The sequence below is a fragment of the Nakaseomyces glabratus genome, chromosome M (assembly GCF_010111755.1).
Source record: "Nakaseomyces glabratus chromosome M, complete sequence".
Taxonomy (NCBI): Eukaryota; Fungi; Ascomycota; class Saccharomycetes; order Saccharomycetales; family Saccharomycetaceae; genus Nakaseomyces; species Nakaseomyces glabratus.
In genome coordinates, this window is record NC_088963.1 from 1,310,583 (window position 1) to 1,336,089 (window position 25,507).

Consider the following 25,507-nt stretch of genomic DNA (forward strand, 5'->3'; position numbering starts at 1 on the left):
AATTCTTCCGCCCTTTTAATTTTGATTCATTGGTATTCTAGATGAATAGTATGTTTGCATTGATATCTTAAGTTAGACTGTACGCCTATATAAATTAGATAAAGCGACAATAATGGATAGTCAAGATAGACATTTCTAAGGTCTATAAAAATCAGAATATATTTATTACTGGTTAAAGTAGTGTATGTTTAGAAATCAAATCTCTTCTTGGTATAAACATAAGCACCATATGCCAGGCAAAACATGAACGCAACAATGCTCATGAACCAATTCAATGATTCATTAAATTGACCAGGTACAATAACATTCATACCCCACAAACCTGTTATAACGTTCATTGGTAATACAATTGTACCTAGAATGGTAATTTTTCCCAAAACGTCATTCATATCGTTGTTGACTCTAGTCATATCGATATTAATTTGAGCAAGATAGTTTGAATGTGACCTACTTAGTAGCTTTTCATAGTGGTTTAATGATGCAACCATAGTAACTATATGATCCTGGATATCGCCAAGATATATCCCAATTTCACTTTGGGGTCCAAAATCCCATTGCTCATTGTATCTCTTAGCGAATCCCTTGATCACATCAGCCTTCCACCCTAGTAATCGCAGGATACTCATAACACGCTTACGGCACTCACCAATTCTTCTCAGCATATCACCTTTCTTCTTCCATCCAATAATGTTTGGGTTTATACTTGATAGGCTGCTATCGCTACTTCTGCTACTGCTACTGCTGCTTCGAGTTCTGGATGAGAATGTATTGTATGACCTAGATGAACGAGTTTCAAATGATCTTCTGCCAATTGATCCACGTATGGAACCTGCCTTCTTGGATCTCTTATCGAAAAGTAGTCTTGTGTTTTCACCACCACTAGACTTATTAGCTCCTCTAACACTGAATGTTGATTCATTATCATCGCCATAGTCGCTGTCTGAGTCACTATCGCTGGAGTCACTGTCACTATCATCATATGTATGATGCATTTTTAAAATTGCATCCTCAATGTCATATACTTCATCCTCAATCAATTCAATCATTGGCCCGAAAGCATCCGTAATATCATCGATTAAGGCGTATGCAATCCAATCGGAAGTAACATTTAAATAATCTTTTAGTAGTCTAGCTCTCCTTCTCACATTAATAGGATGAGGGGTAGGAGCAAAATGAAAAGTTAAAACACCTGTTCTAAAAACAATAATGTAGACGTTGAGCGGTTGCAACTCACCCTCTCTTGGTTTATGTCTATCACCAGATTTGCGTTTCCTATTTCTCTCTTCTATCATTTTCAGCCGTTGTTTGTCTGCCTTGTGATGAAGACTAGAAGAGTAGAGAGACTGTTCTGCTCCACCCCTCTTAATATCATTTGAGGACCGTCTTCTCTTCCTAAAGAAGGATGATAGCCAACCTCTCCTGTTACTACGGTGAGAAACACTGTCTCTGTCGGCATTTGTACCCGTATCCTCGTTATATTTATTCCTTTTCTGCCTTAATACATGTTTTTCAGCAATAATATCAAAACTTCTGAAACAAATAAAATAATAATCCTTGAATAGCTCTACCTTTTCACGTGTCTCGCCTAAAAATATATCCTCAGTAGTTAAGGGATGGATACCAAAAGCTTTACTCAATATTTTCATTTCTTCTTCAGTTGGATTAACTACGTCCAACCAAAAAGGAGCTACTTCATCTAAGTCTACTTCCAAATCTGCCGCGTTAGAACCCAAATGAGTCCCAGAGGCACTGTTGGACATGTTTGAGGGGTTCTTGATTAGATGTGAATTCGAGTGAGATGGAGTGTTGGCTTTAGTATTTAATGGAGTATTAGCTCCTGAAAAGTTGCTCGACCCTCTCTGATCGGCATATATAGAGGCCACGAATAGATCTTGGTATTTTTGGCCTGGTTGTAGTAGCCCAGATATTGTCGGAGAATGAACTGTTGCATCTAAATCAATTCTGAAATAAGTAAATCTAAAATGTTCAGGATTACTAGATATTATGTGTGATGGGTATTGAATATTTCTACCCACTAAGAAGTTGTCTCGTAACTCACTATTGCCGGGGATAGCTGGATTAACTGGAGACATTCCAGGAGCAGATTGAAAACCCTGGTGCTTATTCTGTGTTAGATGCCATGGTGCTAGCCTCCTCGGTCTTAATCTTCCTGTATTGAGTTGTTCTGCTTCATTTACTCTTTTGTTTCCCAATTCAGGAACGTCTATATTAGTAACAATCGGCTTGGAGAAGAATATTCCTGAACTGGATTCCGCTTTAGTATATCTATCATTAGCGTCTGGGAATGACTGATCATCAAAATCATTGTTAACATAAGGTTCTTCATCTTCATCATATTGGAAGTGAAAAGCTTCTGCATCTCTAATTGCCTGTCTTCTTAGTTTTTCTGTTTCTTCTTTGGAAAATTCCTCCAATACAGCTACATCAGGCCACATTTTATCTAAATTTTCATCCTCATCTTCGAGGACAAGGCACACATCATCTAAAGATGAATTATTGGAAGATCTCCTTGATGACGGCCTTGAGTTATATTCATCTTCATCTTCATCTTCCATGTCACTTTGGAAAACATCAGTACTTCTAGTAGATGTGGAGTATGAAGCAGAACTTGATGGATAGCTCCGACGACTATGTCTGTCATCCTGATGACCTTTCTTTTTATGTGTACCTTTGTGTTTGACATGACGCATAAGTTCATCAACATCGATGACCACATCATTTCCATTAGGTATTAAAGTATCCCTTCTATGCAAAGGTGACTTACGAAATCCATTGATTACAGGTGGGGTACCCGTACTGGACAAATATGGGTCATAGTTTCTTGTATTATACGAAGCCGCTAACCGGGCCTTCAAATCTTCTGGATAATCCGCTCCAGGGTCAATACGGCCGCCTGTTCTACTCAATCTGGGTTTCAGAACATCCGCGTTCATACTAAATGCGCGTTGCTTCTTTTTTTGTTCAGATTTGTCATTTTTCTCTGTCTTTTTAGGTCTATTCTTTTTAGCAAATGTTAGAGGTCTAGTTTCTAATATACTATTTTTTCTGTGATCGAGATAAGAACCTCTGCCCCCTCTCCCATTTGTCACAGATATATTGTGTTGAGCGCTGTTAACTTTAGTTTTCCATTCAGTTTCGGCATTGACTGCATGCTCCAAAGCATCAGTATTATCCGTGTTGTCAATATTTTCCTCTCTTTCAGCAGCACCATGATTTTCGTCCTCTTCTTCTTCCTCTGTTTGTCTTATACCTACTTCATATTGAGTTTCCGCCTCATGAAGTATTCCTAAGGAGTCAGTATTATCAAAATCATTGGAGAAGGATGAACCCATTGGCATACTTGAGTCAGATATTCTGTGCTTCATGGGTTTGGGTCTTCTAGGAATAGGCTGACTATCAGAATTACTAGCGTCTACCGAATTGGTTTCCTGGTTTTGTAGTAGCTGCGGGATACTAGTCAAAGGACTAGGTGACGATGATTCGTTATTCATCTTTTCTTACTATTTCGATTGTACTCTCGTAGACAGGGGTCTAGCTTTGCACCATAAGCTGTTTGTATTTCCTAGAGATCAGCAGTCTCTCTCCTAATATACACTATTTTCTGACCAAGCTATCGTTCTTAGTATAATTTTGAAGAGATCAATTATTCGGAGTCAAGTACTGTTTATTTCTAAAAAGGGCTATTTGGAATTAACTGTTCTGAGCAGGTGAATTGTAGAAAGCGGTAAAGATCAGATGACAGCCCGCAAACGTCTATGCTAAATACATGTACCAGCCAGTACTACTTTAAAGACAAGAGACAATGAAAAGACGCCAATAGAGCTGCTACATGATGACTTAAATTTGACCCTCATCGCAACACTCGTGTGAGTCCCAGTAATTGCTAATATCTGAGAAAGAGTTTATGTTCGTTAGCAGTGCTATATATAAGAGATGTCCTAACCTAATTGCAAGAACCATAAGGCATACAAATGAGCAATGAATATGCTGTATTATTATAAGCGTATGCTAATTGCTTACTAGTCTCTACCATATGTGTCAATCTCGCTGTATAAGCGTTTCACATGAGAAGTATAGCATAAAGACTATTTTGATGTTCGTGTATTCTGTTGCGGATGTTGTACTTCTCATGAAATGGTAATTACAATGGTAATTGGTATTGTCATGAGCCTATTTGATTCCAATGACTTCGAGATTTTAGATAGCATGAAGTAGATGCGTCATGCAGTTGGATATATTTCAACAATGACGTTTGGTTTATCACTGGGGCTGCCCTTTCACGTGTGGCTGAACGGAACGGAAGACGTTTCAAGGGTTTGGACTTCACAATCTGATCTCTTCCCTTCCACTCCCTATGCGATCGAGCAAAGAAGGTCGACTTTGCCTTTGTTTCTAAAAGTAACCTCATCACATTTTAAAGGGTTTTCCGTTCGTTTCGAGTACTTTGATTGCAGAAATTTTAATATAATTTTATAAGTTTGGTAAGGGATGGGACCTTCTTATTTTTTTAGTTTCTTGAACGTTATATATCTTGTGATTGTATTTTGTATTTCTGTTTCAATTATTCAGAGTCTGTATAGCATATTAAGAACACAAGAACAAACGATATTACCCAAAGCATGAGTATCTATTTTTCTACATTATTTGTCATACTGACAGTCGAGATGGCGATCCTGTTTGTGCTAGTGTTGCCACTGCCTCACAGGATCAGAAAGATGTTGTACAAGACTTACTTCCAGCTGACCTCAAATGCGCAGTTCAAGACTGTTCTATATATCTTTGCCGGTATCATTGGGCTATTATTCATTGACTCCTGGAAAAGAGCTAACATTCCAGTTACGTTGTACCACCACGCCAAGAGTGACGATGCTGAGTTGAATACATCCACACAAGTACTTGCAACAAGGGCTTTTAACCAGAGAAACGTTTACATATCAGGATTCATCCTATATTTCTTAATTGGCATTCCTACTGTGCTAAGTATCGTTAGAAGATTGGTCAAATACCAGGACCACTTAAATGACAAGGCTAAAGAGGAAGGTAAGAAAGGTGAAACAAAAACTGTTAAGGACGTTAAGAAGGGTAAGAGCGACAAAGTGGAACCATCCATTAGAGAATTGGAAGAGACTTTGCATGAAAAGACCGTTTCTTTAGAAGGTTTGCAAACTCAAGTGGAAAACTTGGAAAAGTATTACGATGAGATGAACAAGCCATTACCAAGCAAAGAAGTACCAGAGTCGGAGAAGAAAGTACAGTAAATAATAACAATATGCATTAAATACACGAAATCTTGTATTTATCAAATTTATTATTACTTTACTGCTCTCTTAAGTAATTTAACTGAATTTATCTCGTAATTGATTAATGTATCAATAACTTGATATACATTGGAATTATTGTAATTCTTATTTTTTTTTCTTTAGTTTCTATTTTATATATTTTGGTAATATAGGCCTATCATGAACACGCGGAAATATAGAAAATCTTTGAAGTTACGAATATTATTTTGTTTTTATATTGGGAAAGATAAATAAAATTACACTTTTAGCATAGTTATATTGTGCTCAATGGCAGAAATAACACTAATGGTACCAGACTATATATTTCTATGCTTCTTGTAGATTTTTCTGATACCACTGTTTTCTTCATTGTTGTAATGTGCAACAACCGCGGCGCCTGCACCCAAAGCTCCTACAACAAGAAATGGAATGGATAGCCATGGATTGCCATTATTGTTTCTTGCTGTTGAAGCATAGCGTCTTCCCATAGTAGCAGCTCTAGTCACAGTTCTGGCGTACATTATTTGATGTTTTGTTTTTTATCTAATAATCTAAATATTTTATTTTAATTTATCCTATGAGGAGGTAAGAGAATATAAGATAAACAATAAGCAATACATGAAAGAACCGATAAAAAAAATAACTGAAAATCAACTGGATGTAGATGGAGATTTTATGGGTATTTATACATTTTTTTTTTCTGTGAAGAGGCAATAAATATATTGTTAGTTCACATAAACCTCTCACAGTAATGACAAGTAAAATTACCAGCAAATAAGATAGAAGATACAGCCTGTGGTTTACTTAAACAAGTATAAGATACAGAAGCTGAACATCTCACCAAAATTTGTCCTTGTCTTATAGGATAACTACGATTATTGCTTAGTACACTTTTCTAATTTTAGGGATATACGCTTTAAGCAATCGCTACATCCTGGTTTGCCATTCATGTGCGAGTGCCTAATAGATATATGCCCTTTATTTAAAGCTGAGAGGGTACGAAGGACCACTTCTATCATAGAACATAAGACAATCAGGGATATATTCATGCTACACACTTAATGTACAACATGGCAGCATTAGCTTCCATTGTAGTATTCCTGCTTATCCATCAGGATTCATCGGTTTTAGACAAAGGATCAAGAATTAAAAATTATTGGATGAATAAGTTTTCAAAAGAAATTAATGCAGGAGAAGTGGTTAGAACAATGAGGAACGTTGAGGGGGTTACTTAACGCGAGCATCTATTGTCAAGGACAGACACAGACAATGTTGGTAGTCTAGAACAGAAGCCTCCCCAGAAACTAACTGTCATTATGAGTTTTACACTTTCTTTCCATTGTCTTATCAAAAAAATCCTCAATGAGCTTCACTCCCTTTGTTATTTGATACAGTAAATAGTATATTCCTACAATATACGGATCGAGTGTGGGGCAGGCAGAGCATGGTGTAAATAAAGAATGTACAGAGCGAAGACACTCCTTAACAGTGTAAGTGCAACATTACACTTTTAGGAATGAGTGAAACAAAATAAGGGTTGCTCTGTTGAACAACGAAGGATAAATGGTGCATCCTACGATTTTGCTGGTTATTGCAGTCAACAACACTGATACCAATTGGAGACAGCCCTACCATCATAGAACCATTAGCTGGCAGCCCAAAAGGATTTGCAAGAGAGCAGATTAGGGACATTTCTTCTTTTATCATTCGTCTTTTGTCTCTCTGCCAATCTTCCATCGCTCGCCCTTTATTTTCTTATGTCAGTAACATTGTCAACATTTGTCTAAATGTTCTTTTCATCATTTTGGTAAATTATGATTGGCTCAAGACTTGCTATTATACTGATTCGAAGACCATGTCTTGTTAATGGTAATATTATTCCCGTCTGTTCATAATTTATTTTCAGCATTTATCAGTGCCAGACGATAACAGGGATTGATTAGTTGTGATGAGCTATATTTTTAAATGTATCTTGTAGCAGCTTGAACGCTATGCCGAAAAAGTGTAACTTGGACATAGATAAATATGACATCGACTTAAGGGTTTAGCATATATTGCTTATAGTATATAGTATCTTTTACCCTATAACAGAATCCACGTCAATAGAGGATGTATCGAGACTTGTGATAATGTGGTTGGCTGTTTTTTTTGTAAATGCAATGCTTGAACTAGATGCCACTTGCTCTACTTTATATGTTTATGTATAAAATATGAAGTTGGGAAATAAAAAATGAATATTATCGATTCTTATAGTCTGTATTGAAGTTTTGAAGATTCATCTTGTAATATTCCGATCTCTGCTATATACTTTTCATTGAAGGAACTATGTACAGTTTTTAATGAAGGCTCACATGTATGTGTGTCTGCAACTTTATCAAACAATTCCAAGAATAATCAGACCAACCATAAATGTAGAGAATAATATAAATGAAAATTAAATCAGGAAAAAACTGATTTGTGTCCATTTATTTAATTTACTCGTAGATCCAGGCTAAGTTAGATGGCTTCCATTCAACAAGTTCTTCCTTCTTGAACCAGATACCAATTTCACGGTTAGCACTTTCGACAGAGTCACTACCGTGGCAGACGTTTCTACCTAGGTCAATACCGAAGTCACCTCTGATAGTACCTGGAGCAGACTGGGTTGGGTTGGTGGCACCCAACATAGCTCTACCTTGTTTGACAGCATCTTTACCTTCCCAGACAGTGGCTAAGATTGGACCAGAGCTCATGAAAGCGGTCATTGGACCAAAGAATGGCTTACCGATGTGTTCGGCATAGTGTTGTTCCAACAACTTTTGATCAGCTTGAATAAGCTTGATACCAACCAACTTGTAACCTCTGGTTTCGAATCTACCTAGAATCTTACCAATTAGACCTCTTTGGACACCATCTGGCTTGATAGCAATGAAAGTTCTCTCGTTGTTGGACATTTTCTCTATAATTTCTTGAAATTTGTTTGAATAGCTACTTCGGTTGTACAGTAAGTATATAAGACTAAAAAATTACTTATACAACTTACAAGATATCAAGAAAAAATTCAATTGGGCAATATTTGGATGAGCTATATATACATGTTGATAAATCAGGAGACGGGAACACAAGGATTCCTCGATGAGATTTTTGTTGTGCTTACCATAGCTATTGAGGACAAGGGATGTCCTCCCCGGACATCGGGATTCTGAAGGGTGTCACTGTTAATTCAATGAAAGATAGAACGTTAGACAGTAGAAATACGCAATTGAACATGTCTTGCCCGAGGGAAGTGAGCTCTAATTGGTCCGTGCGAGCTATTCTTGCCAATTCAGGCTCACCAAAGAAATGTCAGGAACAGCTGTCTATTGACACGAAGTTTAGGGTTCTTTAGTTATACAGTTCTACAACTCTGCGACATGCATCTTGTGGGTAGAAGATTATTCCGTGCATTGGCGCACAAAATGTAGTCTTTGAGTGCAATAGATATCCTCCTACTCCTATGCTACAAACAAATATGTACAATATAATAATTTTATTCACTCACTACTTAATGTATTCAATACTACAGTAATAACCCCACCACCATTAACATATAACCCTTTGCTCGTATCATACGATATTTTATTATTATAGTTAAGGCAGGAAATTTCAATCAGGGCTGACAGTACTTACCATTTGCCTCCTTAGCTTAGTGGTAGAGCGTTGCACTTGTAATGCAAAGGTCGCTAGTTCAATTCTGGCAGGTGGCAAATTTTTTCTCGTGCTGGCGATTCTTTTTTTTCAAAATTTGTCATTCTCCATGAATGGTATATCTCTGTAGGCTGAACTATGAAGGAAAAAGGAGTGAAAGAATCTCGACAAAAGTTACATCAATTCGGGAGAATAAGGAGGATCAATAGCCTAATCTCTATCATTCCTTCATCGCAGGGTACGTTATTATTATTGAAATTCTAGGGACGGAGTGAGAGTAAGAGGGAACGCAAGTGCCTTTTAGCAGACTCGTTTTCGTGTTCGTCGACTCCCAATTTCTGTAACTTTTTCTCCCTTCATCGTTAAAGTTCAATACTTGGTGAACCTGTAAAATAAACATTTTTAGGCTATACTAATAGTCCATAGATTTGAATTGTGATATTTTGATTGCCTACATTCAGAGGAGGAAAACGATACACAGATTTGAAGTTTCTATTTTTTTTCATAAACTACAATTGGACGCAACTGAATTGATTGCTCTTGCTTATTTGTGCTTTTATTGAAGTGGTCTAATAGTTTTACGAGTTTCGGAATCACACTCCCAGCAAATATAACAATAATATAATATGATTTTGAACATACTTTCAGTAATAGGTACTGTATTCGGGTTCTGTTTCCTCACGCTGTCCATTGCGTCAGGGTTATATTACATCAGTGAGCTAGTGGAAGAGCATAGCGAGCCCACCAAAAGATTCCTATACAAAGCCATCTACGTTATCATCGGCATACTCGCCACGTGTTGGTTGCTAGATGGACTATCCTTCAAGTTGACCCTGTTATCCATTGTATCACATCTGGTTTACAGGGAGAATTTGAAGAGATTCCCAGTGATATCTTTAACAAGTGTGTCATTCATCGCGTCATGTGTGCTAGTGGTGTTGAACCACTTTCTGTGGTTCAGATATTTCAGCAAGGTGGAGATACCCCCTCAATTCAAGTTCGACCCCACATACATCCCACAACGTCGTGCTACTTTCGCTGAAGTGGCCTCGTTCTTCTGTTTCTGCGTGTGGTTTGTCCCATTCTCCTTGTTTGTCTCGTTGTCAGCTGGCGATTATTTACTTGCACAATCATCTAGTGACGCAGCGGTGCTAAAACTGCGCGGTGTTAGTGGAGAAGGTACACACAGCACGCACAGCACCCGCAACCGGAACGTCGGCCTCGTCCGCGTGGTGATCAACTCTATCCGTGGCCACATAAACACATGGCTGCAAGTTTTCGGGTACAGACGCCCCACTGAACCCCTTCTATAGCAATAAGCAGAGAATATAGAAAATATAGATTACACAATCTGGGTTTGTACATAATAGATAAACTTCGCATTGACATATTTCGCTCACATGGTTCTTGATAAGGGGGCTTTTTAGTGAGTACCTTTAATAAAGGCAAACCGATAAGAGTTTGAGGAAAACAGATTTACCTTTTTTATCTTATTTTACTTAGAAGAGGTAAAGTATAACACCGCTTATCCTATTCCTTACCATTCAAAAGGAAACGAGGAGCCTTTTCTTAAGAGTGTGACCAAGAATGCAAGATCTAGAGCTACATTCAATTGAATTGAACATGCTTCAATTAAAGGCACAGCAACACCGACCCGCTTAGACAGAAGTGTTTGTAGGGAATGGAATATAATGCCGAATGTAACACCGACAACGCTTTTAACACCGTCGTAGAAAACACTGCAGAAAATTTAAGAGCTTCACGCAATAATATCGGTGCGTGAACGGATCCTACCGCACTTGGGATTGTAAATTACATAAGGGCACCGATACACTCAGCAGCACACGCACAACACACTGCACAACACTCAGCAGCACACGCACAACACACTGCACAACACACTGCACAACAAACGCATATCACGTATAACCCCTTCCATAACACCGACTACGCGTAGCAACACAGAAACAACTGCACCTTGCTATTTCATTTTCTCTCTATCTTATCTCAACCGTAAAGGATTTACACATAGTTCCCCTCACTCTGCCTCCCCACCCCCCTTCCCCCTGGACGCCCCTATACTATACACATTGCCACCGAGGAAGCGTACCTTAACTACTCCTATACTTGCGAGTCTGGCTTCCCAGCTTCCCCATTCTACTCCTCCTCCACCCCCTTCCTTTTCCCCTTTCCCCTTTTCAAATCACAGCCTACGTCATACACTTTAAGGTACCCTTCACGGTACTACCCTTTTCTGACTTGCCACCCCCCCCTTTTCATCTGGCACAGAGTAACTCGCACAAGACCCACGATAAGCACACTGTGAACTCTGTGAAGATATCTCTCCCCTGCAGCACAGTCTACACATCTAAGCAATACCTCTATCACACCGACCAACGGTGTTATGATATCGTACCGTGTGTGTGGGACCAAGCTATCCTCTCTACAAAGACTTCTGTGAGCAACTAGGAAAGCCAGTTTTCCCTTTTGCGTGTCTACAAAGCTTCTAGCAAGTGCAACAAGTGCAACAAGTGCAAGAAGTGCAAGTCCAACACCGTTAACACTTCTCGTCTACACTACATTCAGACTCCCCTTGCAACTACTAATCTTACATACGATCGCCCCCTTTCAAAATTGGTGTCTTTTCTGGCTTTCAATAGGGGATTTTCCTCATAGCTCCTAAACACTCGATGACAAAAAAAAACTACACCAATTGGCACAAGGAAAACGAAAAAAAATTAATATAAATAGGGATGGGTTGAACAAACTTCCTTCCCAAAAATTTGTAAACTCTTGTAGATAACACACCACCAATTGAGTATTGAAAATTGTTCCCTTGTCTTTTCTAACCTAAGGAAGAAAATAAATAAAAAAGGGTTTTTCTCTACAAACTTTCACTTACAAAAAAAAACAACAACAACAACTATCGATAAAAAAAAATGTCTGCTGATTTCGGTTTGATTGGTTTGGCCGTTATGGGTCAAAACTTGATCCTAAACATTGCTGACCACGGTTACACTGTTGTTGCTTACAACAGATCCGTTGACAAGGTCCACCAATTCTTGGACAACGAAGCCAAGGGTAAGTCCATCATCGGTGCTGAGTCCATCGAGGACTTGGTCGCCAAGTTGAAGAGACCTAGAAAGATCATGATGTTGGTCAAGGCCGGTGCCCCAGTCGACGGTTTGATCGCTCAATTGGTTCCACACTTGGAAAAGGGTGACATCATCATTGACGGTGGTAACTCCCACTTCCCAGACTCTAACAGACGTTACGAGGAGTTGAAGGCCAAGGGTATCTTGTTCGTCGGCTCTGGTGTCTCTGGTGGTGAAGACGGTGCCCGTTACGGTCCATCTTTGATGCCAGGTGGTGCCGAAGAAGCTTGGCCACACATCAAGGAGATCTTCCAATCCATCTCCGCCAAGTCCGACGGTGAGCCATGTTGTGACTGGGTTGGCCCAGCTGGTTCTGGTCACTACGTCAAGATGGTCCACAACGGTATCGAATACGGTGACATGCAGTTGATCTGTGAAGCCTACGACATCATGAAGAGAATCGGTGGTTTCACCGACAAGGAAATCTCCGAAGTCTTCGGCAAGTGGGACACTGGTGTTCTAGACTCTTTCTTGGTCGAAATTACCACCAACATCCTAAAGAAGGACGACGTTGACGGTAAGCCATTGGTTGAAAAGATCATGGACTCTGCTGGTCAAAAGGGTACCGGTAAGTGGACCGCCATCAACGCCTTGGACCTAGGTATGCCAGTCTCTTTGATTGGTGAAGCCGTCTTCGCTAGATGTTTGTCTGCTCTAAAGTGTGAAAGAGTTAAGGCCTCCAAGACTTTGCCAGGCCCAGAAATTCCAAAGGACTTGATCAAGGACAGACAACAATTCATTGACGACTTGGAACAAGCCCTATACGCTTCTAAGATCATCTCCTACGCTCAAGGTTTCATGTTGATCAGAGAAGCCGCTAAGACTTACGGCTGGAAGCTAAACAACCCAGCTATTGCTCTAATGTGGAGAGGTGGTTGTATCATCAGATCCGTCTTCTTGGGTGAAATCACCAAGGCTTACAGAGAAAACCCAGACTTGGAAAACTTGCTATTCCACAAGTTCTTCAAGGACGCCGTCACCAAGGCTCAAGGTGGCTGGAGAAGATCTTTGGCTTTGGCTGCCACTTACGGTATCCCATCCCCAGCCTTCGCCACCGCTTTGTCCTTCTACGATGGTTACAGATCTGAAAGATTGCCAGCTAACTTGTTGCAAGCTCAACGTGACTACTTCGGTGCTCACACTTTCAGAGTCTTGCCAGAATGTGCTTCCGACTCCCTACCAAAGGACAAGGACATCCACATCAACTGGACCGGTCACGGTGGTAACGTCTCTTCTACCACTTACGATGCTTAAACATTTTTAAGATTAAGATAAATCAAAATTATATCGTTTTATTTTTTATATCCAATTAATGTTTTTGAATTTTAACGCTCGGTTAGTTAGGTTTTGATGTTTAATTTTGTCTTAAAAGTGGATCAGACTGCACAGATACCAGTACGAGTCCCTACTTTTGGGCAAAAGAAGAAAATGCAACAGCGGAAACTGCCCCATCCACTCAAGTAGATGAGTAGGCTCTGCTCTCTTTTTTTTCTCAAGCTTCTTTTATATTATTTACTATAGTTTCTTATGTAAGAGAGCTTTGTCAATATAACAATATATTATAAAGTACAAATTATATTTGCCATGACTTTTTTTGTGTCGCTATGGGGACGAAAATTGCCGCTCTACGACAATAACCGTACGTTATCAAAAATATAACCAATGACATTAAGAGTCGCTACGCAGAAGGATAGTATTTGTAACTAATAATTCCATGCCTCTGAACCGTCAACAAATATTAAGTTAGTCTGCTTATAGTGTGCATTATGAATATATACACAGCCCCGGAGGCTATCAATATTGTGAATCATCATCCCCAACAGTCAGTAGAGCCTCCCGATGATAATATTTACAAACACAATCAACCACAGTACGCAAAGAAACCCGCTAAGAGAAGTTATCTATATGAGAAATTAAAATCCATTTTTATTGCTCAAAGAAATAGTCCGACCGAACATCAGTCGGATGGGAACCCTTTTTATAAGTCGTGGCTAAGCTTCAAAAAAGGTTTACCATCCAATGAGGACAAAAGTGGCGAGTACGATCAATTCTTAACTAATTTCCAAGATGTGACTATACCTATTGGAATCAGAACACCCTCAATTCGCGTGAATGTTCGCGAGGATCAAAACATTGTACCCACTGATCAGCTAAAACTTAGAGATCTGGAACCAAGTGAGGCTTCTAATCCTGCGCTTGGCACTAATAACATGAATTGGTCTAAACCAGAAATTAATGACCAACAAGACATGACAAAAATAGGCTCTAATGGTGACATAACTAATGAATGGAGAGTTAATAGTATTGGCGATTTATCTTTCAATGCCAACAGAAGTACAAACGGAGATGATGAGGAAAAACCTAAATCTGCGCCAGGTTCCTATGATCCATATCCCAAACAGTTTGACCCTAATACTATAGATATGTCGTCGATGGCAATTGTACAGAACCCAATTTATAGAAGAAATGTCTACCTACAAGCCATAAAAAAAAGGCTAAGAGCTATCTCTTCAAAGAGAAGTGAGTTGTGGAAAGCTGAGAGGAAATTACTAAAGGATTTAAGTACCTGGGAAAAGAACCCATATCTAATTGGAACTGTAACACCATCTTTGGTGGATGATATAATAAGTTTGTTTAACAAGGATGTCGAATATGAACAAAGAGTTAGTCAAGCGCTGAAACTATTGGTTGATAGTTTAGGATTTGTATCAAAAAGGGAAACAGAATTGATAAATGCAAAAAAAGAGCTCAACGCTGTTCTTACAAAATATAATAAATCAAAAGAAAAAAAACCAGAAACTAACGAAGAATTACAAATACTGAAAGAGCGAGTGATTACAGTACAACAGTCGCTTGAAGTAATTCAATTCCACTATGACCAGTCCATATCGGTATTTGCCAGAAAACAATTCACCAATTTCGGCATCGAGTTATTTGAATCTTGTTCAGGTCTGAAGAATAATGCAGGAAATTTTATCAAAAATTCATTCACTGAATTAGAGAAAGCAAACGCAGATTGCTTCACAGAAGATTTAGAAAATCTTAGGAGACGCCGGGCACAACAATACTGGTCTACACTACCACCAGAAGATAGAAGAAACCCAATAAAATGGGAAAATCTTAAATCAGGTTTATATGAACACGAAGATTCATTATTGAAAATTGTGTACAGCTCTCTCCCAACTGTTTACTCACCAAATTCGATCTCTAAATACCCATTAAACTTTGATGAGATGCCCCACAATTTTGGAATCTCGGAAGAGTCATATATATTTAAATCATGGCAAGAACTCGATCAAGAGGCCAAAAACCAACCAACCGATAATGCTGATCAAACTCAGAATTGGAAATATGAATCACATGAAAACAAACATACCACTAACATTTTCGATGAAAATTATAGAGATACTAGCTCCCAAACAATCACTAAAATGCCTGTAAACACAATAGAGGGACGAACGATTAATAGAGATGTCAGAGTTTCAGAAAACAGGAATTCTAACCAGGAGTCCACTAATGACAGTGTATTAAAATTGAATGAAGCCATTAAACAAGCTGAGGGAACTCTTGAAGAAAATGGCTGGGCGGCCAATTCAAGCTCTATACCAGGAAATAAGGAAAACAAAAATGAAAGTTAAAAAATTAATATTAAATCGATGTAAATCAGTTTTTATTCAATTTAACCACACTATTGTCATAGTATTTGTAATTAAATTATAGGATCTTGCCTTATATCTGTGTGATGATGAGCGGCCAAAAACTGGAATTGCGAATGTATTTTCAACTCTAGCTCTAATAAATATTGTTTACTAGCAATAGCTTAAAATTTAAGTAGAGTATTTATTCAGAAGATAAGGTTGAAGAATCAAAGGAGTCATGATGCTTTGCTTTCTGTTCAGATAAGTATGCCTTCCTAACTAGAGAGTCAATCTTTCTACTTTGTAAGTAGATAATATCTTGATAATCTCCAAATGAGAACGAATCATTGCTAAAATACTCCGAATCCTGGAAATCAAACTCATTTTCTTCCCAATGAATTGACATATTACTTTCAGAATCAATGTACTTGTATTTTATAAAACCTGACATTTCTAACCAATTCTCTACTTTATCTTTTGTTGGCATATTCTTCTCTTCTCTGGGGTTGAATTTAATATGACTGTCATAATATGATGAACATTGATTTGTATTTGAGCTACTGTGATAAAATTCACCATATGGACATACCTGATTTTGTACTGACTGACTAGGATTGTCTCTTATAAAGTTTAATGAAGCTCGGTCGTTTCTTTGACAATTAGTATCGTTGTTAGAAATTTTCTTTGACTTTTGAAATTGAGGTAAATATTCCATTAAGTTTTCATCAATGAACCATTCATTTTTGCCAATACTATTTATTTTTTTATACAGTTCATGCTTGATTGAAATATCCTTATCTATAATTTTGTTTTCATCCCGGTTACTGTTCTCGGGAATAGTATAATTTACATTAATCGTTTGTTCTCTTGGCCATAATGTCACAAAATCACCATCAAATTTAGGAGAATATCTTTCACTGGTTTGAATGAAATTATGCAACATTGCCATTTTATTTTCCAGCATATCCTGCTGATCGGACATACCTTACTAATTTACTTATTGCTTTACCATTAACAAAATCGAAAGCAATAAAGACTAAATCAACCCAAAACAGCAGAAAAATAGTTTTCTGGTAATATTTTAGTATGCATTGGAAACATTAAGGTACCTATTGTAATTGTCGTTAATTCTTCAAAATTTCGATGCTACCACAAAAACAGGAACAAAGACTTGAAAAGTATTAAATCTTTATAAAAAACAATATGCATAAAATAATGCTGTAGATAATGGTGATTAATAAATAAATATAAAGTATTTTGTGTATGTGTACATTCACTTAAAGAATGGTAGGTAAATATTATCTCTTTTCTCTTCACATGAATATATATTAACAAAAGAATCATGTGAGTTTGCGGCCGCCAACATCATACGATGAGGATGGAACGCTAACTGAGACAAAAATGCAGAAGTGGACGACGTATTGGACAGAGTATTACGAATACCTGTTGCAGCAAATGTACTTGCAGCACCAATACCTCCAATTGGTTTGGAATTTCTGAAAGACGAAAGGATATCACCAGAAGTTGTCCATAACTTGATGCTTTTTGTACCAGTAGCAAAAATAGGTGCATGCTCATGTACCTGTACACTAACCATTGTAGTGGAATCACGCTTTCCATCCTTCTTATTTTCATCAACATATGTAGCCACTGGTTGGTCATGACGGATATCCCATAACTCAACTACACCATTAGTAGAACCACTAACCAATTCTCTATAGCCACCCCTTTGCATATGAACATTATTAATCCATGCTCCCGGTTTACCACCACCACCTCTCCATCTCCTCACCATTGCCAACCTTGGATCTGTTCTTCTATCGTAGACTCTAATTGTACCATCAGAAAAACCAGCTACAAATATATTCCCAGCAACTTGATCAGATGTTAAGGACGTAAACAAAGAAGATGTTTTCGCAGGTATATCGACCTCCAAGCTCTCCGACAGTGCATCCCAAACTCTAATTATTTTAACATCACCAGTAACTAAAAGGGACCCTCTACTTTGTTGCCACTCTGATAGAAGACCGTTGGAACGGGGAGTCAATAACATGTCTGATAATCCCCTCCAGGCAGTTACTAATTGCAAATCGTTAACTGAATGAAGGTTTTTGTATATTTTTATTAAACCATCAGATGAACCTACCATTAATAGAGGGATATCGTCCTCATTCATGAGTTTTATATCTGTTACCTTGGTCCCAAATGGATTTCCATTAGAAAATCTAGCGAGTGTCTTATTTTCATCCCAGTCATACACTGTAATTGCATCTCTGTCATCTGAAGATACCAAGTAATTCTCAAACTGAGCAAATTTCAGGAGTTTGACCTGAGATTTTGTATCGTAACTACGAATTCTATTACTCCAATCTCCATACAACGAAAGCTTCTTCTGTTTTTGAGTCTCCTCAATAATACCTTCGTTTCTTTTTTGACGCCAAAGCTTTGCAATATATGCTTCACTTCCAGCTTCCTCTGCTTCAGGCTTTCGCATTTGCGGCTCTTGGAAGTACTCTCTAGAATATTCAAGAAACGTGCTTTCCACTGGAAACTTAGTGGAATTACCAACATGTGAACGTGGTGCTCTAGCAGTAGGCAGACTAACTTTTGGTGTATTTATGTAAGACATGCCCGATAATATATTGCCTTTGTTTTCATCTTCTTCACCAGTTTCATCTTTTCTTTGACGGAAATTAGTCAATAAACTAAAAAGCCCACCATTAGTCTCTTTTGAGATGCCTGACACTTTGGTACTTTTTATAGTTTCATTTGGTATTGTGGCTTTACCATTCATTGGTCCTATCGGCTTTTTAACTATTTGGATTTGAGAGTTACCAAAATTCAGCTTTCCACTCTGATTTAGACTGGAACTTCTTGCCGAAAGATATGCTTCGATTTTTGAAAATGCTTCTCCAAGATCCTTATGAACGCTTAATTCCAGCAATATATAATCTATTACCTTTTCTGCTATTTTGCTGATTTCTGTGAATGGATCAGCAGACAAAATCAACAAACCCTTCCATATTATACTGAACACAGATCCTTTAGTAAATGAATTTTTCCCTCTAAATTCCTCACTGTCAAACGTCGCACCCTTACTCTGTGCTATTTCATCCAATAATTCTTGAAATACAACAACAATAAAAAAATTGCAATAACGATATACAATCTGAGAAAACATAATTGCCAGTTCTTTCCTAACTAGTGGAGATCCATCATTCCTCAAAGGCAAACAAGCTATCAAATTAACAATCTCTTGCTGCTTGATCTTTTTCAGGTCAACATTCTCAAGCTGAGACTGACGTATCTGACAATGATGCATCTGTTGTTCGAGTTTAGATTGTTGTTGTTCAAGTTGCTGATGCTGCTGAGGAGTCTGTGATTGCTGGGAATGAATGTTATTATGAATATATTGTAGTTGTGTATGAAGTTGCTGATATTGTTGTTCTAGACCCTGTTGCAGACCGATAATAATTTCTGCATCATCAAAGCCGGAAATAAAATATTTCAGTGCCAAGACTGTCGCTGTTCTTACTTCTGGAACTGGGTCCTTTATGGCTTTCACAAGTGTGTCCATTACACCTGTGGTCATACATATGCTTTTATGCAACGGATTCTCATTATACAATAACCCAATTAGTAGAATTGACCATTGTCTCAACAAAGGAACATCAGAGTTCAAAATATAGTAGGATAATTTGTTCAATAGCTCTACACTGAAGCAATGCATCTGTCCAGATTTAAAATCCTGAATAAAGGATGCCAAAACAAAAGCAGCCATTGCTTTTTGCTCATCTGTTGTTGAGGATGTATGAAGCTGTGATTGGTAAACCTGACTTCTTGTATTTTGTTGATCATATAATTGAGTTCTAGAACCATTCATGACAGGCATAGTACTCATGGATATACCCCCGTTACTGAAAGAAGGGCCTGCAGTTATTGAAGGTGAAACTCTCCAATCTGGTGCAAGAATTGACACGAAATACATGTACCCCTTCTCCTTGATCAGGTCTGCTTGTGTATTTTTATAATCAATTGACATTATTCTAGCCCAAATAAAAACTAAAATTGGTTTCAACTCTTGCGCAGGACTTTGAAGCAGTTTTAGCACATATGGAAATATACCTATCGATAATGATAAATACACAGCCCAAGGCCCCAAATCTAAAAAACGTGATAAGAGTACTAATGCCCTAATTCTATGCACTTGCGACAACAATACTTGTAGCACAATTGGTAACTGTTCTGGGGGGTTTCTAACGTTCGAGGAATATTTTAACCATAGTTCAAAAGCAGTTAAATTTTGTTCAAAAAAGCCTGTGTATTGCTGCTGGTTTGCTGGCCTAGTCAAATTAAGAGCTGCTGCTTGTGTTTTCCTTGTAATTGTATTCAATGCAGGATGATTTGCTAATGACATAGTACTTAAATTTCCTGTTGTAAATCGTGACTCCGTTCTGATACTCTCTGGTCTGTGATCGTTAGAGTTAGATTGTGGATTTTTTTGAGTTTGATTAGCAAGGGACTCCTGTTGCTGCAAAATTAACTGAGATTCTAAATTCTGACTGGATTCGTTATGTTTTAAATCTTCAACTAGCTTCCCCAAAACTTCATCCATTGCTAAGTCCCATACATCCCACATTGGATGCGTAGCCACTGAGTCTGGTAGTTCCGGATCAGAAATTGGATGACAATTATACCAAGGCATTATTCTTTTTGCCAGCAAAAAGTTACGGAACAATGCGGCTATCATTAAATCATGGCGGAACAATTTCTTGAATAGAGGTCTCGGTAGTGATGTCCATGCTATTGTATCTGTAATTGCGGTAAAAATCCAATTCAATTCACCAAGTGGAGTTCTCCTATCTGACAAGATACCTGGAATATTAACTGCAGGGATATTTGACCTGAAAGAACTTTTCTTTGAGGTTTGTTTTGCTCCTGATCCATAAGTTGGAGTCTCAAAAAAAATTCTATACTTTGTATCTTTTAATTCAGATTGCATTAAGAATACCTTTACACTTATTTCAATTGGACAAGTAAGACAGCATGTAAACAAATCTGCTGGTAATTCAGGACTCATCAATAGTAATTCATCAGCACGACACGATGCTAACTGGAAACATTGCTTGTAAGCTGACGAAGGAGAAGGTGCTGCATTATCTGGATTACCAGCTTCTTCATCTCGTATTCTCTTCTCCACGAATTTTTGAAAATTAGCGACTATATTACCGGCACTGCTACAATCATAAACAAAAACACAAGGTGCACCCAGCCAAGTTTGCAGATCATATAAGGATACCGGGATGTATTGTGTGTATCCTCTATTAAATACCCAGATCTCTCCAGATGGTGTAGGCTGTGGGACACCATGACCATTATAATGAAACAGAATTCTGTCATCCTTGGATTGTCTTCTCAGTGAATTACAAAACCGCTTAACGTCCTCCACACATGGATCTAGGCTTTGTTTATACCTGGTTCTTAAAGATAATGTCTCATATTGTGCTTGAAGGTTCTTACCTATTTGTTCTATAGCCTTTTTAGAGTCCTGAAAACTAAGTGGATCTACCCATGCTTCCACCCTTGCCGACGGATGTGTCTTAATAACATCTGGTGGATCAACCCCTAAATTCAGACACAAGAGCAATGCTGCACTGACAGTCTTTTGTCTATCTTTAATAATCTTCCAGTCCTGAATTGGCTGATAATAATGCTCGGCATCTTCACTCTTTACTTCTTCCGGTGTTGGGTTTCCAGATGTCCTATGACGCTTGTCATCAAAGTAAAACAAAAAATCATCAGCCATGGATTCTAACAATTGCTCACTCAGATACTGCTCTTCAAATCCATGCCTCATCGTAACATTCAAGGGCCTCAATGGCTCTGGCCCATAGTAGTCTGGCATATCCTCTCTTTCTGATCAGAGACTATACGTACTTTTCAAAACAGCTCGAAAAAAAACAAAGAAATATCTTTACAGCTCCAAAATATAACAACCTAGTAATCCTTGCATTAACAAATAGCTTATATCCTCTTTTGCAATTACAAATACTGCTAAAATTACTTGGTTTTAACCGCCGAATTGGATCTATAATTCTAATAAGCTGCCCACCCCATCACTTTTTTGCACTGTTTTTGTCAGAAAGACTCTCGACTATTGGGAATCCCTAGTTAAAAAACTATTACCCGGCTAGGGTTTACATTGACTATGAAGATGCAACCCTAGCACCGCTTTAGGACTTCAGTAATCGAACTTTCTGAAAAAAAAAATTCGATGCGATGAGCTTCTCAGGTCAAGCTCATCGCAGAGCTATTCTAGAGATAGTGATTAATAATCACAATCTCTATTCGATCTGTATATATCTGCAGCTTGTTTATTGTATGACTTGATAAGATTTCTTATAGGCTTTGAGTTATACCTAACATCGACCAGTATTTTATCCCTTGACAAATATAAAGTTTTAAAGGGTGTGCTGTTTGAATAATCAAAGTAACGTGTACTGCTACGGATATGGCTAGTTCTACACATAACCCCAGTGTACTGTTAAAGCGGATATTATCGTTAACAGAACCAGCACCGCTGCTTTTGGTCAGCGATACTCTAGCTCAGAGCTCATATTTCTTGGTGCAAGAGGTCATACACAATGTGCAAGAATACCAAAAGAGCAAGAATAGCGGTGTCATAGTGTTTGTCGCATTCGAAACAGTGAATAAGCCAAGATACACAGATATATTCATCGACGCTAGCAAAGTTGGGTTTACCAAGCTTCCTGAGGCTATAAGCTCATTCTTACCGACTCCACAAACACCAGTGAACACAAGTTGCAGAAATGTGATAGTCATAGATTCTTTGAACCATGTGCCTAGAGCTCAATTAACAAAGTTCATTGGATCTATAGCTACTCCACATGCTACCATATTGGCTACCTTACACAGAGATATGCATGACTCACCTTATGAGCATGGCCTTGACAATTACCCATCAGCAATAGAGTTGCTTCATTTTATGGCTACTACTAGTCTTGATGTCACTCCTGCTAGCACTATAAGCGACGACGACGAACTAAATCAACAACTATCGAAGTTACAAATTCCACGCGGGCTTAACAATACGACTTTCAAAGTATCATTGACATATAAGAGAAAGTCTGGTCGGGAGCTTACTTATGACTTCAAAGTGGATTATAATACACATCAATACTATCAAATCATGGATAAGAAAGATGTGGACGAAAATGCTCTGGAAACACCAGAAATGTTGCAAGGTTTAACAACTTTCAACTTATCAACATCCGCCAAACAAAAGGCAGCAAAGGATCAAGTTGAATTACCATTCTTGGAAGCTCAATCATTAACAGCTGGTGGTGCCATTGTCTATGAGTATGAGAAGGATGACGACTACGACGAGGAAGATCCTTATGAGGATCCATTTTAGGTAACTTTCCGTGTACCATTTTAATTACTCTCATCTATTCATAATGCATAATATCTTTTAAAACTAACTATATAAAAGGAAGGTTATAAAATGTTAAAAGTAACAATTTGGTATCGAGTTTCAAATAGTTACGGTCACCAAAAAGATTGTTATCTAATATACTCTATACCCATGATCATATTACAACCAATTATCCTACTCCTTCTTTCTATTACCATTAATTTTTTTTAATAGTGCCATTTTAAATTGCTTTAGTCTGTATTTTATAGATCTTTTTTCCATTATTCTATCAGCTTCTTCCAGTGTTACCATCCGCTTTACCATCATGTTATATAGCATACCAAAAATCAGTCCAATAACAGTAGACGTGATAATAATCACATTGTAAGGCATACTAAAGTCTGGCGTGGATAGGTATAATAATAGTGTACTGGTTCTTAGTTGGTAATGAATAGGTTCAGTTACTGTTATAACTGCAGCCTCCACCTCAAAACCATGATTGGCGTCTGGTGGGTACTCTTCGAATTGTAAAATTGCCTTGTCAAATTGGTAAGATAATGCAAATGTTGTGTTAGCTGGAACAGTAATCTCAAATTCCACGTGTGTTGGTCTCAGTCTATCTTTTGCTGGCTCATAATGCGTTGACTTGATAACATCTGAAAGATGAAGCGAATTACTGCTTTCTAATTTTAAGGAAGACAGATACACCCTCATATACCATGGTAAAGATTCAAAATAGACTAACTTCACGTCATGATTGTATGGATTCTTGAATACAGTACGCAAACCACCATGGTCCTGGCCATAACCTGTGAGGGACCTACTAACAAATATAGGGGAATCACCATTATCAATCACATCCGTGCTATTTTTGGTTTCGAAATACAAATCGTGATCAACTTGTTCATGTAGTTCAAAACAATTATTCTCTGTCGCGTACAAATCTTCACCAACACTCACAAATGACTTCCAACTGCCAGTTATGATGGCACAAAGTTTAGATGGATAATGAGACAATTGATTTGTTCCAATTATTTTTTTACCAAAAATCTGTGAAATATCGAAAGAGTAATCTGTTTTTTCTGGTAATGGGAAACACATAAAGTCATCATGGGGTTTACTTAAGTCACATCTCAATTCCGATGCAGACAGAGGCCTTGGAATTGGATTTGTTCCTCTTCTCAACGATTGCGGAGTATTCATCACCATGTCAACAATGGCCTCCATTTCAAATTTACATATACCATTAACTTCATCACAGGTAGTATCGATATCTATGGACATGCTATGCCAAATAGAATCAAAAACTTTGTGACCATCTAATAGTGAGGAAATTCCCGACTTTCCTTTTGTAGGCAATAATTTGATTAAAGGTGTCAAATTTTCAGTACATATCGGTTCATTAGCAAGTGATGCATGCAATAAATATAATTCATTAGTGGTGTTAAAAATTGGTATAGCTTTATGATCATGCTCTGATTTAACAGAAAACTGGGAAGGTGAAACAGGAAAAACTGTTCTTGATTTATCAATGAAATTTATAGACGCACAAAACATACCGCTTAATGAGTTTGCTAACGATTTCCACTGGTTGTAAGCTGCTTCTCTGTTCTCTGCTTCAATAACTGCCCAAAGTTCAACACCTGAACCGCCTGATTTAAACCCATCATACGGTAGCTTTCCCCATGTCTCAGAGTCCCAAAGTCCTCTAGTAAATCTTAAATGCATTTGCCTAGTACCTGTACGTTTTAAGAGAGGATCAATGCTCTTTGGGAAAACTGTATAATGGCTATATTCCTCAAAATCATTTGCCGATTTTGTGGGATCGAAAGCCTCTGATTCAATATCGAAATGAAAAGATGACCTCAAATGGTTTCTTGGTAAAGGTTGTAGATCCAATTCTTCTTTGTAAGGATACGACACAACACCCCCATTGGCCTTTACAGGATGAATATACTTCTCATTATATGCCGCTGCAGCATCGTGGTCCTTGCGTGCTTCACTTTTATTGTATGATTGTATCTTAGAACTTTCAATTTCTGTACCGTTGATTCGGTCAGCAGATAGTTCCTCAGCATTTACCAAACATTGCGTCAGGAGTAGTGGTAATGCTAATAAAGCATTCGAGACTTTCATGGTACCTTTACGAAAACCGCTGCTCAAAAAGTGTTGGTGTTATCAAATCAATGGACAAAGGATAAGTTATTGGCAGCGATTTCCCTCTCTTGAATCTCAATATACTCACGATCAAATATTACTATTAAATAGGTCTCATTCGCAATTTCGAGATTTCGAGTTCTATAATTTTTGGAT

The 25,507-nt window shown here is 38.0% G+C and overlaps 11 protein-coding genes and 1 non-coding gene across 12 annotated transcripts; 6 read left to right on the top strand and 6 right to left on the bottom strand.

Moving 5' to 3' along the window:
- Positions 1 to 188: 188 nt before the first annotated feature.
- Positions 189 to 3,512, bottom strand: MNR2 (putative Mg(2+) transporter MNR2; the record flags this gene model as incomplete). Its single annotated transcript, XM_449919.1, has 1 exon — positions 189 to 3,512. The coding sequence occupies one exon, from the start codon at positions 3,510 to 3,512 to the stop codon at positions 189 to 191; it is 3,324 nt and encodes a 1,107-aa protein (XP_449919.1).
- Positions 3,513 to 4,640: 1,128 nt separating this feature from the next.
- On the top strand, positions 4,641 to 5,279 carry YET1 (Yet1p; the record flags this gene model as incomplete). Its single annotated transcript, XM_449920.1, has 1 exon — positions 4,641 to 5,279. The coding sequence occupies one exon, from the start codon at positions 4,641 to 4,643 to the stop codon at positions 5,277 to 5,279; it is 639 nt and encodes a 212-aa protein (XP_449920.1).
- Positions 5,280 to 5,617: 338 nt separating this feature from the next.
- Positions 5,618 to 5,821, bottom strand: GVI51_M13233 (uncharacterized protein; the record flags this gene model as incomplete). Its single annotated transcript, XM_065626657.1, has 1 exon — positions 5,618 to 5,821. One exon carries the CDS (start codon positions 5,819 to 5,821, stop codon positions 5,618 to 5,620), a length of 204 nt encoding a protein of 67 aa, XP_065482729.1.
- Positions 5,822 to 7,774: 1,953 nt separating this feature from the next.
- On the bottom strand, positions 7,775 to 8,233 carry YNK1 (nucleoside diphosphate kinase; the record flags this gene model as incomplete). The annotated part of the gene is made up of 1 exon (XM_449921.1): positions 7,775 to 8,233. One exon carries the CDS (start codon positions 8,231 to 8,233, stop codon positions 7,775 to 7,777), a length of 459 nt encoding a protein of 152 aa, XP_449921.1.
- A 720-nt stretch (positions 8,234 to 8,953) lies between these two features.
- tT(UGU)3 lies at positions 8,954 to 9,025 on the top strand. Its single transcript has one exon. It is a non-coding gene; the product is annotated as a tRNA-Thr (tRNA).
- Positions 9,026 to 9,592: 567 nt separating this feature from the next.
- SVP26 (Svp26p) lies at positions 9,593 to 10,279 on the top strand (the record flags this gene model as incomplete). The annotated part of the gene is made up of 1 exon (XM_449922.1): positions 9,593 to 10,279. One exon carries the CDS (start codon positions 9,593 to 9,595, stop codon positions 10,277 to 10,279), a length of 687 nt encoding a protein of 228 aa, XP_449922.1.
- A 1,626-nt stretch (positions 10,280 to 11,905) lies between these two features.
- Positions 11,906 to 13,375, top strand: GND1 (phosphogluconate dehydrogenase (decarboxylating) GND1; the record flags this gene model as incomplete). Its single annotated transcript, XM_449923.1, has 1 exon — positions 11,906 to 13,375. One exon carries the CDS (start codon positions 11,906 to 11,908, stop codon positions 13,373 to 13,375), a length of 1,470 nt encoding a protein of 489 aa, XP_449923.1.
- A 512-nt stretch (positions 13,376 to 13,887) lies between these two features.
- SSP1 (Ssp1p) lies at positions 13,888 to 15,759 on the top strand (the record flags this gene model as incomplete). The annotated part of the gene is made up of 1 exon (XM_449924.1): positions 13,888 to 15,759. One exon carries the CDS (start codon positions 13,888 to 13,890, stop codon positions 15,757 to 15,759), a length of 1,872 nt encoding a protein of 623 aa, XP_449924.1.
- A 202-nt stretch (positions 15,760 to 15,961) lies between these two features.
- PFS1 (Pfs1p) lies at positions 15,962 to 16,741 on the bottom strand (the record flags this gene model as incomplete). Its single annotated transcript, XM_449925.1, has 1 exon — positions 15,962 to 16,741. The coding sequence occupies one exon, from the start codon at positions 16,739 to 16,741 to the stop codon at positions 15,962 to 15,964; it is 780 nt and encodes a 259-aa protein (XP_449925.1).
- Positions 16,742 to 17,032: 291 nt separating this feature from the next.
- KOG1 (ubiquitin-binding TORC1 subunit KOG1) lies at positions 17,033 to 21,664 on the bottom strand (the record flags this gene model as incomplete). The annotated part of the gene is made up of 1 exon (XM_449926.2): positions 17,033 to 21,664. One exon carries the CDS (start codon positions 21,662 to 21,664, stop codon positions 17,033 to 17,035), a length of 4,632 nt encoding a protein of 1,543 aa, XP_449926.2.
- A 606-nt stretch (positions 21,665 to 22,270) lies between these two features.
- On the top strand, positions 22,271 to 23,194 carry IKI1 (Elongator subunit IKI1; the record flags this gene model as incomplete). Its single annotated transcript, XM_449927.1, has 1 exon — positions 22,271 to 23,194. The coding sequence occupies one exon, from the start codon at positions 22,271 to 22,273 to the stop codon at positions 23,192 to 23,194; it is 924 nt and encodes a 307-aa protein (XP_449927.1).
- A 195-nt stretch (positions 23,195 to 23,389) lies between these two features.
- On the bottom strand, positions 23,390 to 25,330 carry GPI16 (GPI-anchor transamidase subunit GPI16; the record flags this gene model as incomplete). Its single annotated transcript, XM_449928.1, has 1 exon — positions 23,390 to 25,330. One exon carries the CDS (start codon positions 25,328 to 25,330, stop codon positions 23,390 to 23,392), a length of 1,941 nt encoding a protein of 646 aa, XP_449928.1.
- Between the last annotated feature and the right edge of the window lie 177 nt (positions 25,331 to 25,507).